Below are 13849 nucleotides of genomic sequence, written 5' to 3' on the forward strand. Positions count from 1 at the left end.
ACAAGACAATGAAACAGAACAATCCTGTTTTGCCATGTGCTTCCAGCACTTTTCCAGATGATTCTCTAGGGGACAAAGTATTACTATCCCCCTCTTCTTTATATAAGGAGATGTAGGATCGCTGTATTGAGGAATAACAGTGTGAAGGAAATGAAGGGCAAAGAAGTAGACAGGACACTGCATGCACAACCCCAGTGTCGTGTTATGTCTGCATCTTTGTCTATCATTTCTTTCATGCTGTTATTCCTCAGTGTCATTTCACCTCCTGTCCCAACTTGCTGAAGTTGTGTAATTGCAATTTTCACCTGTATTTTACTTTTACTACTCTTTGATGCTGACCATGTTCCACAGCTGTTGTCCTGGTCATACTTGCGATTTATTGTCATTCCTTGTCATTTCTAGTACTGACAGTGGAAGGTGGAGGCGTGAATGCAACTGCCGTACAAGGTGACATTGGAGCCACAAACGGTGTCGTGCACATAATTGACAGAGTCCTTGGAATGCCTTCTCACACCATATATGAGAAAATTCACAATGATCCAGAGCTCAAGTATGCTTGCAATTTCAGCTTACAATATTTAGCTTCTTCTTTATGTCTTGTCACAAATACTTAATTATGTGCATAATATGTACCCAGTTATTTGGAATACTCCGTATTTGATATTTCGAGTGTCAAGTTTCAGTTATGTGAACTATAGGCAGCGAATAAAACGACTTGCCTTATAGGCGCCATAAGAAAAATGAGGTCAAACATTTTCAGATTTGACAAGCACAGTTGATACTTAAAAAAAGTGTTAACGTAATACCCAAGGTTCATGTAAACTGGTAGAGCAATTTCCATAGGCCCCTATGTCTTCAGGAGGCCTCCATGATAAGAACCGTCAGTGCTATCCATCTGTTGCACTGACTACAACAGCTGTAAACAGCTGATGTCAAGGATGATATCAGTGTCAGTCCTGTCCAGTTGTGTTTTGTGTCTCTGTCCCTACCACCTCCCTTTCAACGCTCACTCGACACTGCTAGGACAATGCTGGCAAGTTGATAAAATTCTGGCATTATGAGTTTTTTAACAAGCTAGGCAAGAAAAACTATGTGCGTTCAGCAGTTAAGTAAACAGATGTGGAAACAAACAATGTGCAACGCTTGATATCTTAAATGATCACAATAATACCGTTCATAATTCCCAGTAAACCATATATGTCCAGGTGATGTCCGTGCGATATCCTAGTCTGGATATTTGGATATCCCAGGGATTATCTCAGAGAGCCTGTAGATGTTGCGTGTACTTCCTGGCAACTATGGTTTGTCCCACTTTTTCTACGTTTGAGGAATGTCCCACAGACATAACTTCGGGATATTTGGATATTCACAGGATGTTCTAAAATGCTTGATTTTAATTAATATAATTGTCTTCTTTCATAGATGTTGCACTGTGCTATCCAGTGCGATGCCACACCTCTTGATGAGATATATCAAAATGCTTTTGTCACTCTACATTATGGCTAGGTTTGTGGCAGTACAAGATTCATCACGTAGAGCAACACTGTGCGACCAGCATAAGTGCCGTTCCTTGCACTATGCTTGCATAAGCTTTGGGCACTGGGGGCAACCGCAGTAACCTCCATTTGCGAACTGGATGGAGCATATACTGAAATACAAATTGTTGGGGCACGTTCATTAAGTGTAGTGGGGCGTAAAACATTTGTAATGGTGACGAGGAAGCGTCTTCGCGATTCCCCTGCACCTGCATCGAGCCAAAGTATACTCAACAACATTCCAGACATCCGTTCCTGTCAAATACAGTGTTTTTAACTCAGGTTATCATTAGAGCCTGCAGTTTTAGGGTTTTACCCGATTCTTCCCCGAATTTGCACCACGAATTGAAGGTTGCCTCTTTAGGGTGAAATCCGATTTTTACCCGGCAAATTGCCCTCACTGGTATGTCTGTAGGAATGCACTAACTTACCTGTTTGGCAGAAAACTGCAGTTACATCACCATTTGTACCAAACCGCTACAGTTAGTTTGAATAACTGAGCATGATTTCTCCCCGAATTTAGCGTACTGGAAGTTTTTTCACCCGAATTTGCATGAATTTAGTGCAATGTTTATTTACCCGATTTTTACCCCCCGAATGTAGGAAAAAATATTTCCCAAAAACTTCAGGCTCTAGTTATCATCTCTATATAGTGTGATTACCTGCTGAGCGGATCTGTAAAACCAATATGTTTCCTCTGTTGCTCGAAGAGTGCTACGTAAATACATTGCTGTTACTTATTTGTTACAAGCTGTTACTTGTCACCCTATATCTCATGCTCAGACAAGTTATTTTTGGTTGCTTCCGGCACTATAGAAAAGTTACAATTAAATTGACATTCGGAACAAGATTTTATAAACGTCCCACATTCGTTCGTATATCTCTGGACGGCATCCTGGTAATGTTTCTGTGAAGTTCAATCAGTGCCCAAATCCTGCTCTCCTGGATCTCCGACGGATATCCCTGGTTCTGCAGGCTTCTTCCTATGAGATATTTGAACATGAAATTTTTGGTTGGCGTGCTGCTCTGCAGCCGCGGCAACTGGTCTCGCGAGCCAATCACATGGTTGGTTGGTACTGTTTTCGTTCAATGGTGTAAGGTTTCCCTGTTCACATCAGTGATGAGGAAGATCCCACGTGTGTACTCCCATCATCCCACCTGTGACTACTCATTCCGCAGCTCGAGAACAATGTGCCTCATGAAGGAGGACAGACTTCTGCGTCAGCAAGCATTTGAACTCATTCTTTCAGTTTGGTAATTTATTGTTGGGAACCTAAATGACTAAAATTACAGATGTTGCATCTAGGAAACATTCAAATTCCTTTATTGTAATTGTGCTGTGTGCAGCTTCGACTTTTTTCGCTCAAAGCATAAACTGCCGAATGTCGCGACATGGCAGCTTTTCGGTCGACAGGCTCGTGAACCAATTTTTCGGCACAGTACGCGTTTTTAGAGAGGAAAAGTTTTACGAAAACAGCAATATTTATCTTTTGACGGCTTCTGTGATAATTTTGGCATAAACAGTTTCCGTATCTGGCGCATGATTGAATATACAAAATCTTCACATCACAATTCGTGCTAACTCCGTGAGAAAACACTCTTTTCCCGAGCCATTAAGTTATACACTTGCAGTTTCCATATCTCGTGCACGACTGAATATACGAAATCCTCACGTCACAATTCATTCTAACTTTGTGAGAAAACAATGTTTTCCTGAGCCTTTAAGCTGTACACATGCAGTTTCTATACCTGGCGCATGATTGAACATACGAAATCCTCTCGTCACGATTAGTTTTAACTTCGTGAGAAAACATTCTTTTCCCGAGCCATTAAATTATACACTTGCAGTTTCTATTAGGGCTGTGCGAATCCGAATATTTTAAGTCGAATCGAATATCGAATCGAATGAGGGAAAAAATTCCGAATACCGAATCGAATATCGAATATTCGTGCAAAATTTACAATATGTGACTTTCGCACTAAAAGTTTCCATTTTGTAGCCCATGGCTTTAGTGTAATTTTTCTGGCATTAACTGTCACAAGAGAGACATGCAATTCTTCTGTTTAAAGCCCCTAATCTTTAATTTCACATGAGAGTGCTTCCTGCTTTTCAGGTGAGCCTACACTTACTGGAGTACCGGAGTGGTTACCTCATTTCAAAATTTTGTCAGGCAGTAGCATGTTATACGGATGAGGCTGTAATTGTTTCAGACAACCACAGGCCATTTGTGAAACAAACTAATTGGCATCCTGCCTCAGCTTTGCCATGAACACACTTTAGTTCCTTTGCACTCGTCCTAGGAAGTTGCACTACTGAAATTTTAGATGTAAAGGACATCTTTAAGACACCCTTCTTGTTCGTGGGCTGTAGTCATTATTCAAAAGTCCTAACTTTTTAAAGGCAACCTCACAGACATCAAATCAAAGTCCCTCGTCGGCACCGATAAACTGCATGTGGGAGGGGCGCCGCCCCTTCCACAGACGATGTCTACAAAACTAACTTTGGATAATGTTATCTTAAACTAAACACCATCCGGCCTGTGTTGGTCCTGCAGCAAGGGCAATTTCGTAAAGGAGGCTTCACCTCATGCACGGAAGCATCAGGTGAAGCCCACTTTCGGGTTGTGTCGCTCATATTCGTGGAATAGTCGAATATTCGAAACATCGAATATTGGATATTCGATTCGCGAATCGAATAGTTCGAGCATTTGGTATTCGATTCGAATTCAAGAATTCGAATATTCGCACACCCCTAGTTTCTATACCTGGCACGTGATTGAATATACAATTGGATGATGTGGTCCCCCCCGCCCCCGGATACGCCACGGAAAACCATTCAAGTCAGTTTCGTTTACCCGGAGGTGCAAAAATTTTGCTTCCAGTAAAATGATATATGTGTTTTTGCACTGCATGAATACAAAACCAAACAGTTTTGGGCCAGTTGTTGAGTTTAAATGGTAATTCTGTTAAAACGATTTCCATTTAGCGAGATTCCACTGTACACTGTGTTTCACTAACCACGAAAAAACATTTGAGTGAAAAAGAGCATGCTATGGAAAAAATGTGTGATCAAAGCCATTTTTAGGGAACCTTTGTCATGTGCTGCAAGTAATTTTCGAACAAAATAAATTTAGTTATTAAAATGAACTCCGAAACTTGCCAGGTCAGTGCAATCTTTTTATCCCAGAAACAGAAAGTGCACGACAGATTAATCTGATTCCAATACAAAATACATTCCCTACTGCAACAGTAATAGCTGAGAAAAAGAAATTGTGAAACCTGTCATTTTGAGATGTGCAAATTGTTGGCCGCGCTCAGTGCATCAGGTTAGTGTAAAAAGTGATAAAAGAAAATGGTGACCCACTTCTTCCTGTTTCCTTCCCACTGTTGTTTCCGATAACTGTGATGTTGTAACCTTGCTGCCATCATCAGCAGAAGCTTCTAAAACAAATCTAATGAGGCAGGTTGTTGTTCTCGCGTCGCTTCTTGACGCAGAACTGAGGCTGCCCGACAATTTTCGCACCTCAGAACGACTGTCTTTGCAGCCTTTTTTCACCCATACACTTTATACTTAGGGCCTGACTTTTTCGGGTTTTATTTTTGGCCAAATTCGGGGGGTAAATATCGGGTGATATTTTTCATTTGAAAATTCGGGTGTATTCGGGTTAAATCCCGTTACGGCATATTCTGTCGTCAGGAATTCGGGTGTATTCGGGTGATTTTTTTTTGTTTAATAAAAATTTGTCTTAACAATGAACTAATGTTTAGCAATGTTATCAAACTTTATTTTAATGCACGCTTATGTGTGTGCCACGCGACCCGGATGTTTTCGGGTAGATTCGGGTTAAACCCGGATTTTACAGATTTCGTTCGGGGGGTAAATATCGGGCGGATACGGGTTTAACCCTAAAAAGTCAGGCCCTATTTATACTACGTGTAGATTTGACAGAAATTTTGCAACGCTTCATTAAGCGTGAGTGTAATTGCACGTTCTATATTCTTGCTTTGCAGGGACACCTTGAGGTTCAGTCAACATAAGGGATGGATAGACACTTTGCGTTCTACAGACAGAAGATACACCTTCTTTGCACCCAGTGATAAGGCATGGCAGGATTTGAGGCAAGAAATGCCATCAGAGTATTTGCAGCTGTCCATGGACAAGTACGCATACCATGCTGAAAAGGTATTACATCTTGCTAATAATTGTAACTCTGCTTATATCATAGCATCCTCATGCAATACAATGGTTGTGGAGCTCTGCTTAAACACACACATGTTTATAATCATCACAGTTCAGTTCTTCATTCGGTGCTCACAGCTCACTACATATTGCTCCTGTCTTTCAGATCATGGAACGCCACCTGATTGTTAATCGGGAGCTGACTGAGCACGATTTGGAATCTGTGAACTCGATTGAGACCATGCGTGGAAAGATGGATGTCCGAAACATTAATGGTACTACCTTATATTTTGAATTACACCCTTAGATGTCACTTGGTGCACTGTTTTGGTGTGGCTGCTCTGAAATAAAAATGTAGCTGTATGTACTGAATACAAAATTTTTCTTCCACTTCCATTTTCAAAATTGAGCCTCTTTTCTAATCATGTGAGCACCTGTGCTTGTTTCTCGACGTCACCTTGTTGCATAAGGATTTTGTGAGGAAATGATTCCTCCCATTTTACAAGTTAAAAACAGGAGATGATGCACAGCATGAAGCAGTCTTCCTTGAGCCCACTGTTATACATGGTTATCTCAGGGAAGTGCATATACTAGTAGTGACAGTAAACAAATTCTAGTCGATCTTGTCAATGTGGGAAGAACACTATAGTGAGAACACTACAGCAGTATCCCAAAGTGTCAACTAGGACAGTGCCCAGACAAACTCATTATCCATGTGAAATATGAGTGAATGCAATGTTAATGCACATGTACATAGATGTTCGACAACCGTAACAGTCCTTTAGGTGACAGCCACTCTTCCGCTACAACTGGCATTGGGAGTAACCTATCAGTACTGTCAAACTCCTTTACAACGAAACTCAGGGGAGAGCAAAAACAATTTGCAGTAAAGGTATTTTCATTAAAAAGGATGTCCATTATTGGACCTATAGGGCTCCAGCGGGACCGCAAAAAAAATTTGCTGTAGTGGTATTTTCGTTAAAAAGATGTTCGCTATAAAGGAGTTTGACTGTACTACAAATTTTGACAGTTCCCCATAAGCTGGCTGGGTGAACTTACTGAATACAGTAAAACCTCGTTAATTCGGATTTCAAGGGAGCGCAAAAAAAATCTGAATCATCAGGGTGTCCGAAATAACGAATTTACGTCAAAAAACGATTTTCTTTATTTTTTTTACATGCGCTGCACTCACACAGGTTTATTTCCGAAAAAAACTGGTTAATAGTTGCCTGTTTACCAGATGTTTGCACGCGAATAACGAGTTTCCGGACGCCCGCAAGCAGTTCCTCAGCACAGGCGCCATCGGGGCCGCCGTAGAAGAGGGTGGCTAGGGCCCGAGCGGCGTCCTTCACGGATGGGTGCTGCGGCCGTGGCATCTCATTCTCGTGAGCAATCATGGCCATGTGCAGTCCGAACACTCCCATTGAGTTACGAACGCCATGAGGAGCAGCGAGGAAGGGCAGAGGGCAGCGCAAGTGCAATAAGAGAGGGAGAGAGAAGGAGATCGGGTGATTCTCTCTCTCGATGGGAGCTTGCGCTGCTCATTTTCGCGTTTGCGACAGCCGATTTTCGGGCTGGGATCTCAATGGGAGTCTAATGTACCGCTCTTTTTTGCGTTTGTGACAGACGATTGTCCGCCACGAAGTCCGAATTATGCGGAGCCCGCTCAATTTTTTGACGAATTAATGAGTACGTCCTGCCATAGAAATACATGGTTGTTTTGACGGGACCAACTGGAGGAGCCGAATTATCCGAAATTCCGAATTAACGGGGGCCGAATTAACGAGATTTTAGTGTAAAAGCTTACCGTATTTACTCGCATAGTTTGCGCAGCCCTAGTTTGGTACCAAAAATGCAGATAAAAGAAAATATTCTGTAATTTGCTCACCCGGAGTTTCGTGCATGGTTATCAGGCCCATCGTGTTTCAGTGACTGGTTTCTGCTTACCATGTCCACTATGCCGTCTTCACCACGCCCTCCTCGTGTACCCATTTCTCAACCAATGCCAACAGCAGCATCAGTGCTACCAAAGTTGCTACTGTAAATTTGTTTAATTTTTGCCCTGCGTTTTAACGGATGACTGATACTCTGTGGTGGATGATTGATACTCTCATTCGAGCAACAAAACAGGCATGGAAGGAAATGGTGGACAAACATGCTATAAACTTACAATGCAATGTGACATAAACAAAGTGGACAAAACATAGTACCGTAAAACCTTGTTAATTCGGATCTCACGGGATCTACGACCCACGTCCGAATTATCCGAGTGTCGAAATAACGAAAGAACAACAAAATGCTAGTTATATCTGCCCATGTAAACGCAGGTTGATTTAGAGAAAAACTGCGTAAGCATTGCTTGCTTCCAGGACAAAATCTCTGCGTTGAAAACACTTGTCTCGGATAGGTGCTCATGTGCCTGAATGCTGCCAGGTGTGCCATTGCAAAAGTCCTTGAGGAATGCAAGATCCTCTGCGGCTTCTTTGACGGTGCGACGGAGTGTAATGTTCTGTTTCTCCCACTCACATTCGTCGTCTGGTGCATTGATGCCCAGGGCATCGTCGACGATAAACAGTCTTGCTACGGCGACACCCTCGTCAGTTGCAAAGTAATCCGAAAGCTACATTGCAGCGGGCAGGACGCTACCAAAATGGCGATCGTCGTCCTCGCTGGCCGTTTCGCCTCACACCTCGCTGCTTGGTTGGTACACAAAACTGCAGTGCCGAAAGCAGTTTCATGAGACCATAGAGACCAAACACACAAAGACGTGCAAACACGTGTTGGTCTTTATGACAAAGGGCAGACGCCACATGATGCCAATGATCATAGTGATGGCAATGGGTGCTTCGTCAGTTCACTTTGCTGCTGTTTACTGGCGCCACCACTCGAATGTGGCTTTGTCAGGTTCGCGCAACTTGACTCCGTGGCCCCATGAGCGAATGTCAAAAGTGCCGAATTATCCTTAATCGCTCCAAATGCTTCCGAATTAGCGAGCGTCCATTCCTATACCTTTGTATGCATGATTGTGGGGGCCGCGTGGGCAGCCCGAATTATCCAAAATTCCTAATTATTGGGCGTCGAATTAACGAGGTTTACTGTATACTTTCAATTGTCAATGCACCTAGCAGTTTCACGCTGCAGTAAAGGGGCCACCATAGTTGGAACATGACAGTTCTGCTATCGATTTCACAGCGTTTTGCCGGTATGTTCAGCAGTACGGGGTCCGATATTTCGCCTCCCGACCAGCGGTTGTTTCATGTCTGCGCATTGCAGCGATAACATTAATACAGGCTCTACCGTGACCCCGTGACTGGTATACTAATAACTTAGGAGTACATATCATGTCATTTCCTACAAATGCTCCCGGGAATTTATGCACCCCAAGCTTTTCTAACTTTTTTTGGGAGAAAACGTGCACAAATTATGCGGGTAAATATTGTACTTGTGCGAATATGGGACTGTCAAGCAGCAGTGCAGAGCACTTCTCAGCTGTAGAATGCACACACATGTGCAATGTGATCTACGGTGCTGTCAAAGAATATGCTGAGCGAGGCTGATACACGGGAAAGCAAAAACTGTGAAGGGACCAAGATTATAGAATATGTCTAACATGTTTATGTATAGTACAGTGGGAATCACTCACTGAAAAATACCTGTATTTATGCCGCATTATCAGTCAGTAGGACCTCTTTCTCTGACCATATTCTTCTCCATGGAGGTCACTCTGCATATGCCACAGCAAGTTATGCTGGAAGACTAATCCTTTGTACACAATTTATTTTCAAGGCAAAATCCACCTGATGTGGGAAGGCAGGGATGCCGTGATTGTTCGTCCAGATGTCCAAGCCACGAACGGCGTAATTCATGTCATCAGCAAAGTCATGATGATGAAAAGAGATATGACATCTGCCGCAGCAGTTCCAGGAATCTCTGGAACACTGCTACTTTCATTGATGCTCATGCTCAGGACTGTGAGGCTGATTTAGGTACCACAGGGTTTTCACAGATTGTGTCACCCCCCCTGAAAGAAAAACAACACTGTGTTCACTGGCACAGGGCTGACCACAGGATTCTGAGGTTTAGTTTAAGAGCTCGATACCTTACAGGGCAAATTTCATAGGAATTACATGGGGAAAATGACCAACAATCGTTTCGTGACTCAATCCTAGGGGCAAGCAGCCTTGCTGCCATAGAGAACATGTTTCCTTGTAATTCAGGGCACCATCATCTCTAAAGCCGCTTGGTGGGGTGCCTCTAGGAAACCATTTTTGCAAGACTGACATTCAGCCCTGCATATAAGCAACGTTTCGACCCAGTTGTATATTTTTTAAAATCTGTTAATATTCTAAGATGGATTTATTTGAAGCCACACTAATGAGGGCTTCGTGTTTCCGGAATGCTGACAAGAAGACTGCTACGGGTACTGAACAAAATGTCTGCGGTCCTGGGTGGGCTTCTCTCCCATGTTTAGTGCTGCTGTTGCCAAGGTTTCCATTCCAATCAACATGAAGCATTCATTAGACTGTGTGCTAAGCAAGTTTATTTCATTCTGTACAATCATATGTCACTAGGTCGAATGTTCTTATGTAAATACAAGTGTATTATGTCTTCGTACAGGTAATTTTATTACTCTTTATGTTGTGCATCTTCAATTTTGGATTAGCATTCACTTCAACAAAACCTTTTTTGGTTGTGCTCATAGCATTCTATGGAGAACCTTTCCATTTTATCACTGTTTGTTATATGCTGTTACATCCACAGCAAGCAGCTAGATGTGCACCTCAATGGGCAATGGAACATTAGGGAATGTGCACGTGTTGTTGTCCATTAGTGAAAGGTTGCAAACTCTGTTTGTAGTGCAGCATGGAGTCAGTACTTTGCGAGGACAGTTAACGGAATGGGATTTTCATATGGTCACAAGTCATGCTGAATTGAATATCACTTCGTAAAATCAGACAATTTTTAATAATAACGGGTTCTTGCGCTAAAAAGTGATGCATGCATGTGCTCTGTCCTTTCAGAAATGCATACTCTGGAATTCTATGATGGTCTTTCTGAATGATATGTAGAGCCTGAAGTTTTAGGGTTTAACCCTATTCTTCCCCAAATTTGCACCTCGAATTGAAGGTTGCCTCTTTAGTGTGAAACCTGATTTTTACCCTCACTGTGAGGCGTCTGTAGGAATGCACACTAACTTCTTTGGCAGCAAATTCGTTACATCACCGTTTGTACCAAACCAGCACAGTTAGAGTAACTCAGCCCGATTTCACCCCGAATTTAGAATACTGGAAGTTTTTTCACCTGAATTCGCATGAATTTAGTTACCAGATTTTTACCCCCTGAATTTAGAAAAGAATATTTCCCAAAAACTTCAGGCTCTAATGATACATATTGTAGTTATGTTTGCAGAAGACTGGAGACTGGTGGAATAGGTCTTTACTGAAGAATTGTTCCACAAATGCTTTGTGTACAGTAGAACGTGTTAATGTCATGAAACCTTTTTCTTTTCTATGCTCAATTCAATTGCTATTTTACACATAGTATATTCATGCATATATATAATTCCACTTTCATATGCATCAGATGTTAACTGTGTCAGCTACTACAGACCTATGATGCGGGCTGTACCTTACTGGCTTCTGTCGTCCCATTGCTGTTTCTGTATTTCAATTTTTCAGCAGAGACACAAAGCTGTTGGTGTGTCCCTTCATTTAGTTGAAAATGTTGATAAATTTCGATTTTTCATCAGATTTTCTGAACTAGTGCATATTTGCCGAAGTTGTGCTGACCAAAGATAATATAGACAGATGGATATATATTTATGTAAAGTTTGTTGTGTTTGTAATGATGTGCATGAAATATCCAAGGTTTTCTCCTAATTCGATGTGCTGAGGTATATGGTCCCGACCTGTGTAAGACAGAATGTCAGAGTAGTGAACAGACTATATATGATAAGATATTGCTATAATGAAAGCTCAGCGCCTTTTTCTGATTGTTTGCTGCACCCACTTGATCCCATGTTTCCTATATCTTCCTCTCTCTCTGTATATCTTTGGATTAGTTGTCGTTGTGTATGCACACCCCCATAACACTGTTTTGATTTTAACGCTACTCACCTTTGACTTTGTGTTTTTCAAGCATTCCGAGATGTTTCGAGGCCTACAGTGTACAGAAAGTAACTTGACAAAACTGCCACTGGTGTCGATATACAAATGTATGTACGTTTACTTCAGAACATGTCTCAGTTTGGCAATTGTGGTGGAAAGGCCCGCTTGACACTGTAGGAGGTGCAAATGCAGACCATCGATACTAGGAGGAAGCGTAAGAGTATTTCTGATACTTACAAGAAAACTTAAATAACACTGCCATATAATATTTGAAGTGTCGTGGGTCCGTAGGACAAATTCTCACCTGATGCATCACAGCTCATTTTTCGTGGTTGTAGGGGGCGCTACGGGTTAGGAAAGGTCTCGTGTTTTCACATCACAGTGTATGTGAACGTGTAATAATCATCACGTTCTTTTGTGACAGGAACGAGACATCCTTAGCGTCCTGCACTAACACAGAATCGTGTGCGAGGGTTGCGAGACGAAACAAGCAAAGGGGAAGAAAGGAAAAACTGAGCGCGTTGTCCATGTCAACTTTTGAGATGTTCGCTTTACTGTACATCCATGCTAATGTCTGCAATGTGAACACAATGTGGCACTTGTACGTTTTTGAAAGATTCAAGGTATAACAGCGGCAAGATGGTAACTACTACGACATGGAGATTAACTCTTATCGTATAGTTCATCACTGCATGCTGTCTTTCTGCCATGTTACAAGATGTCATGATAATGAAGCATGACAGCTATGGTACAAAACATGAATTGGGGAAATGGCAGTAGCATTGTGCTACTGAAGCTACTGCATCTAGAGAACTGTGTGCCGTTATGGGCTTACGCCCAACAGTAAATAATAATGGTTGAGGGTCTTTGTCTTATTGGCAGTCCTGTCTCTTCAGAACAGAAGCCCGACAATTTCTGCGAGATTTGATATTCCTTGCTTCTCACTAAACTGCTGTGTCATCTATGATATATAACCTAGTCTACATGCTTCTATAGAAAGGGCCCTTTCACTATGAGTGCATGAGATATACAGAGTATCTTCGAGAAAGAAAAACAAAAATAAAAACGTGCACATGCATCCGCTTTCTGTGTTGGAGTGAGTGTTATTCAAAAAAGATGAAATAGTGTAACATGACCCTACCAGCTTGTCATAACCAGCTGCTACGTGATTTAGACGTTGAACATGCAATAAAATGCACTTTGTGAACTTGGACTGCTTTCTGGTCAGGGAATGTAATGCGTTGAGCCCACTAAGTAGCTTCCAAAAGAAAAGTTAGGTTTGTAGCAGCGTGGATGCTTGACTAATTTTAATGAAAACTAGCACCATCATTTCACAAGTTCCTTCTGTGCATAACGTAAAACCTCAAGACTAGGGAACACAAAGGGACAGACACAACACAATAAGTCTTCGTGTTGTATCTGTCCCTTCGTGTTCCCTAGTCTTGGGATGTTTACATTATGCATCAGCTTCACCAGCTCGCTTGCTTCTTAGCCATCTTTTCATTGTACTTCTGTGTTTCCTTCTAAGCTGTCATTGGAAGCTACCTTTAAACTCCCAAAGAACACACTGACCTCACCAGGCTATCCCAGGGATGTCACACAGGGATAGGAATGGCATCCTTAGGACGTCCCCGAGTGGTCCTCAATTTGTCAGAAAAGTGTTAGAATGAGACTCCGCGTATGATCCTCAGAACTTCCCCGGCAAATCCCCCAAGGACACTGCTAATGCGGCTTCAGGAGCACAACCGGATATAGTGAATTATTGATTTTGAAAAGTGAGGGCACATTTGTAGCACCCAGTCAGCGTGTGTGTTTTTTAAAGGACAACGAAAGCGAAATTTGTCAATTTCAAGAAAGGATCCGAACAAGGTGTAAATCTTACGTAGAATTATGGTGCCACTAGTATTTTGTGGGTACGATGTACGGATGGGCATATTTTTGACGATTACGAGCCCGCTGGGCCGCCCACCCGACACGATCGCCCATGGAGCGCGCCCGCTGTCGCGAAGCATTGCGGGAAAATCTGA

The 13849-nt window shown here is 42.3% G+C and overlaps 1 protein-coding gene across 3 annotated transcripts in view; it reads left to right on the plus strand.

The window, feature by feature from the left end:
• The window catches only part of LOC135385651 (fasciclin-1-like), a 75143-nt gene extending 62238 nt beyond the window's left edge, over positions 1-12905 (plus strand). For 2 of the 3 annotated variants that reach the window (XM_064615103.1, XM_064615104.1), the window contains 4 exons: positions 403-550; positions 5547-5718; positions 5882-5990; positions 9502-12905. In XM_064615103.1, coding sequence (XP_064471173.1) covers positions 403-550; positions 5547-5718; positions 5882-5990; positions 9502-9701 — 629 coding nt within the window. In that variant the 3' untranslated portion in view covers positions 9702-12905. The remainder of the gene's footprint in view (positions 1-402; positions 551-5546; positions 5719-5881; positions 5991-9501) is intronic. The other variant, XR_010420461.1, reaches the window with a different exon arrangement.
• Positions 12906-13849: the final 944 nt, after the last annotated feature.

The sequence above is a fragment of the Ornithodoros turicata genome, chromosome 2, assembly GCF_037126465.1.
Source record: "Ornithodoros turicata isolate Travis chromosome 2, ASM3712646v1, whole genome shotgun sequence".
NCBI classification, from domain to species: Eukaryota; Metazoa; Arthropoda; class Arachnida; order Ixodida; family Argasidae; genus Ornithodoros; species Ornithodoros turicata.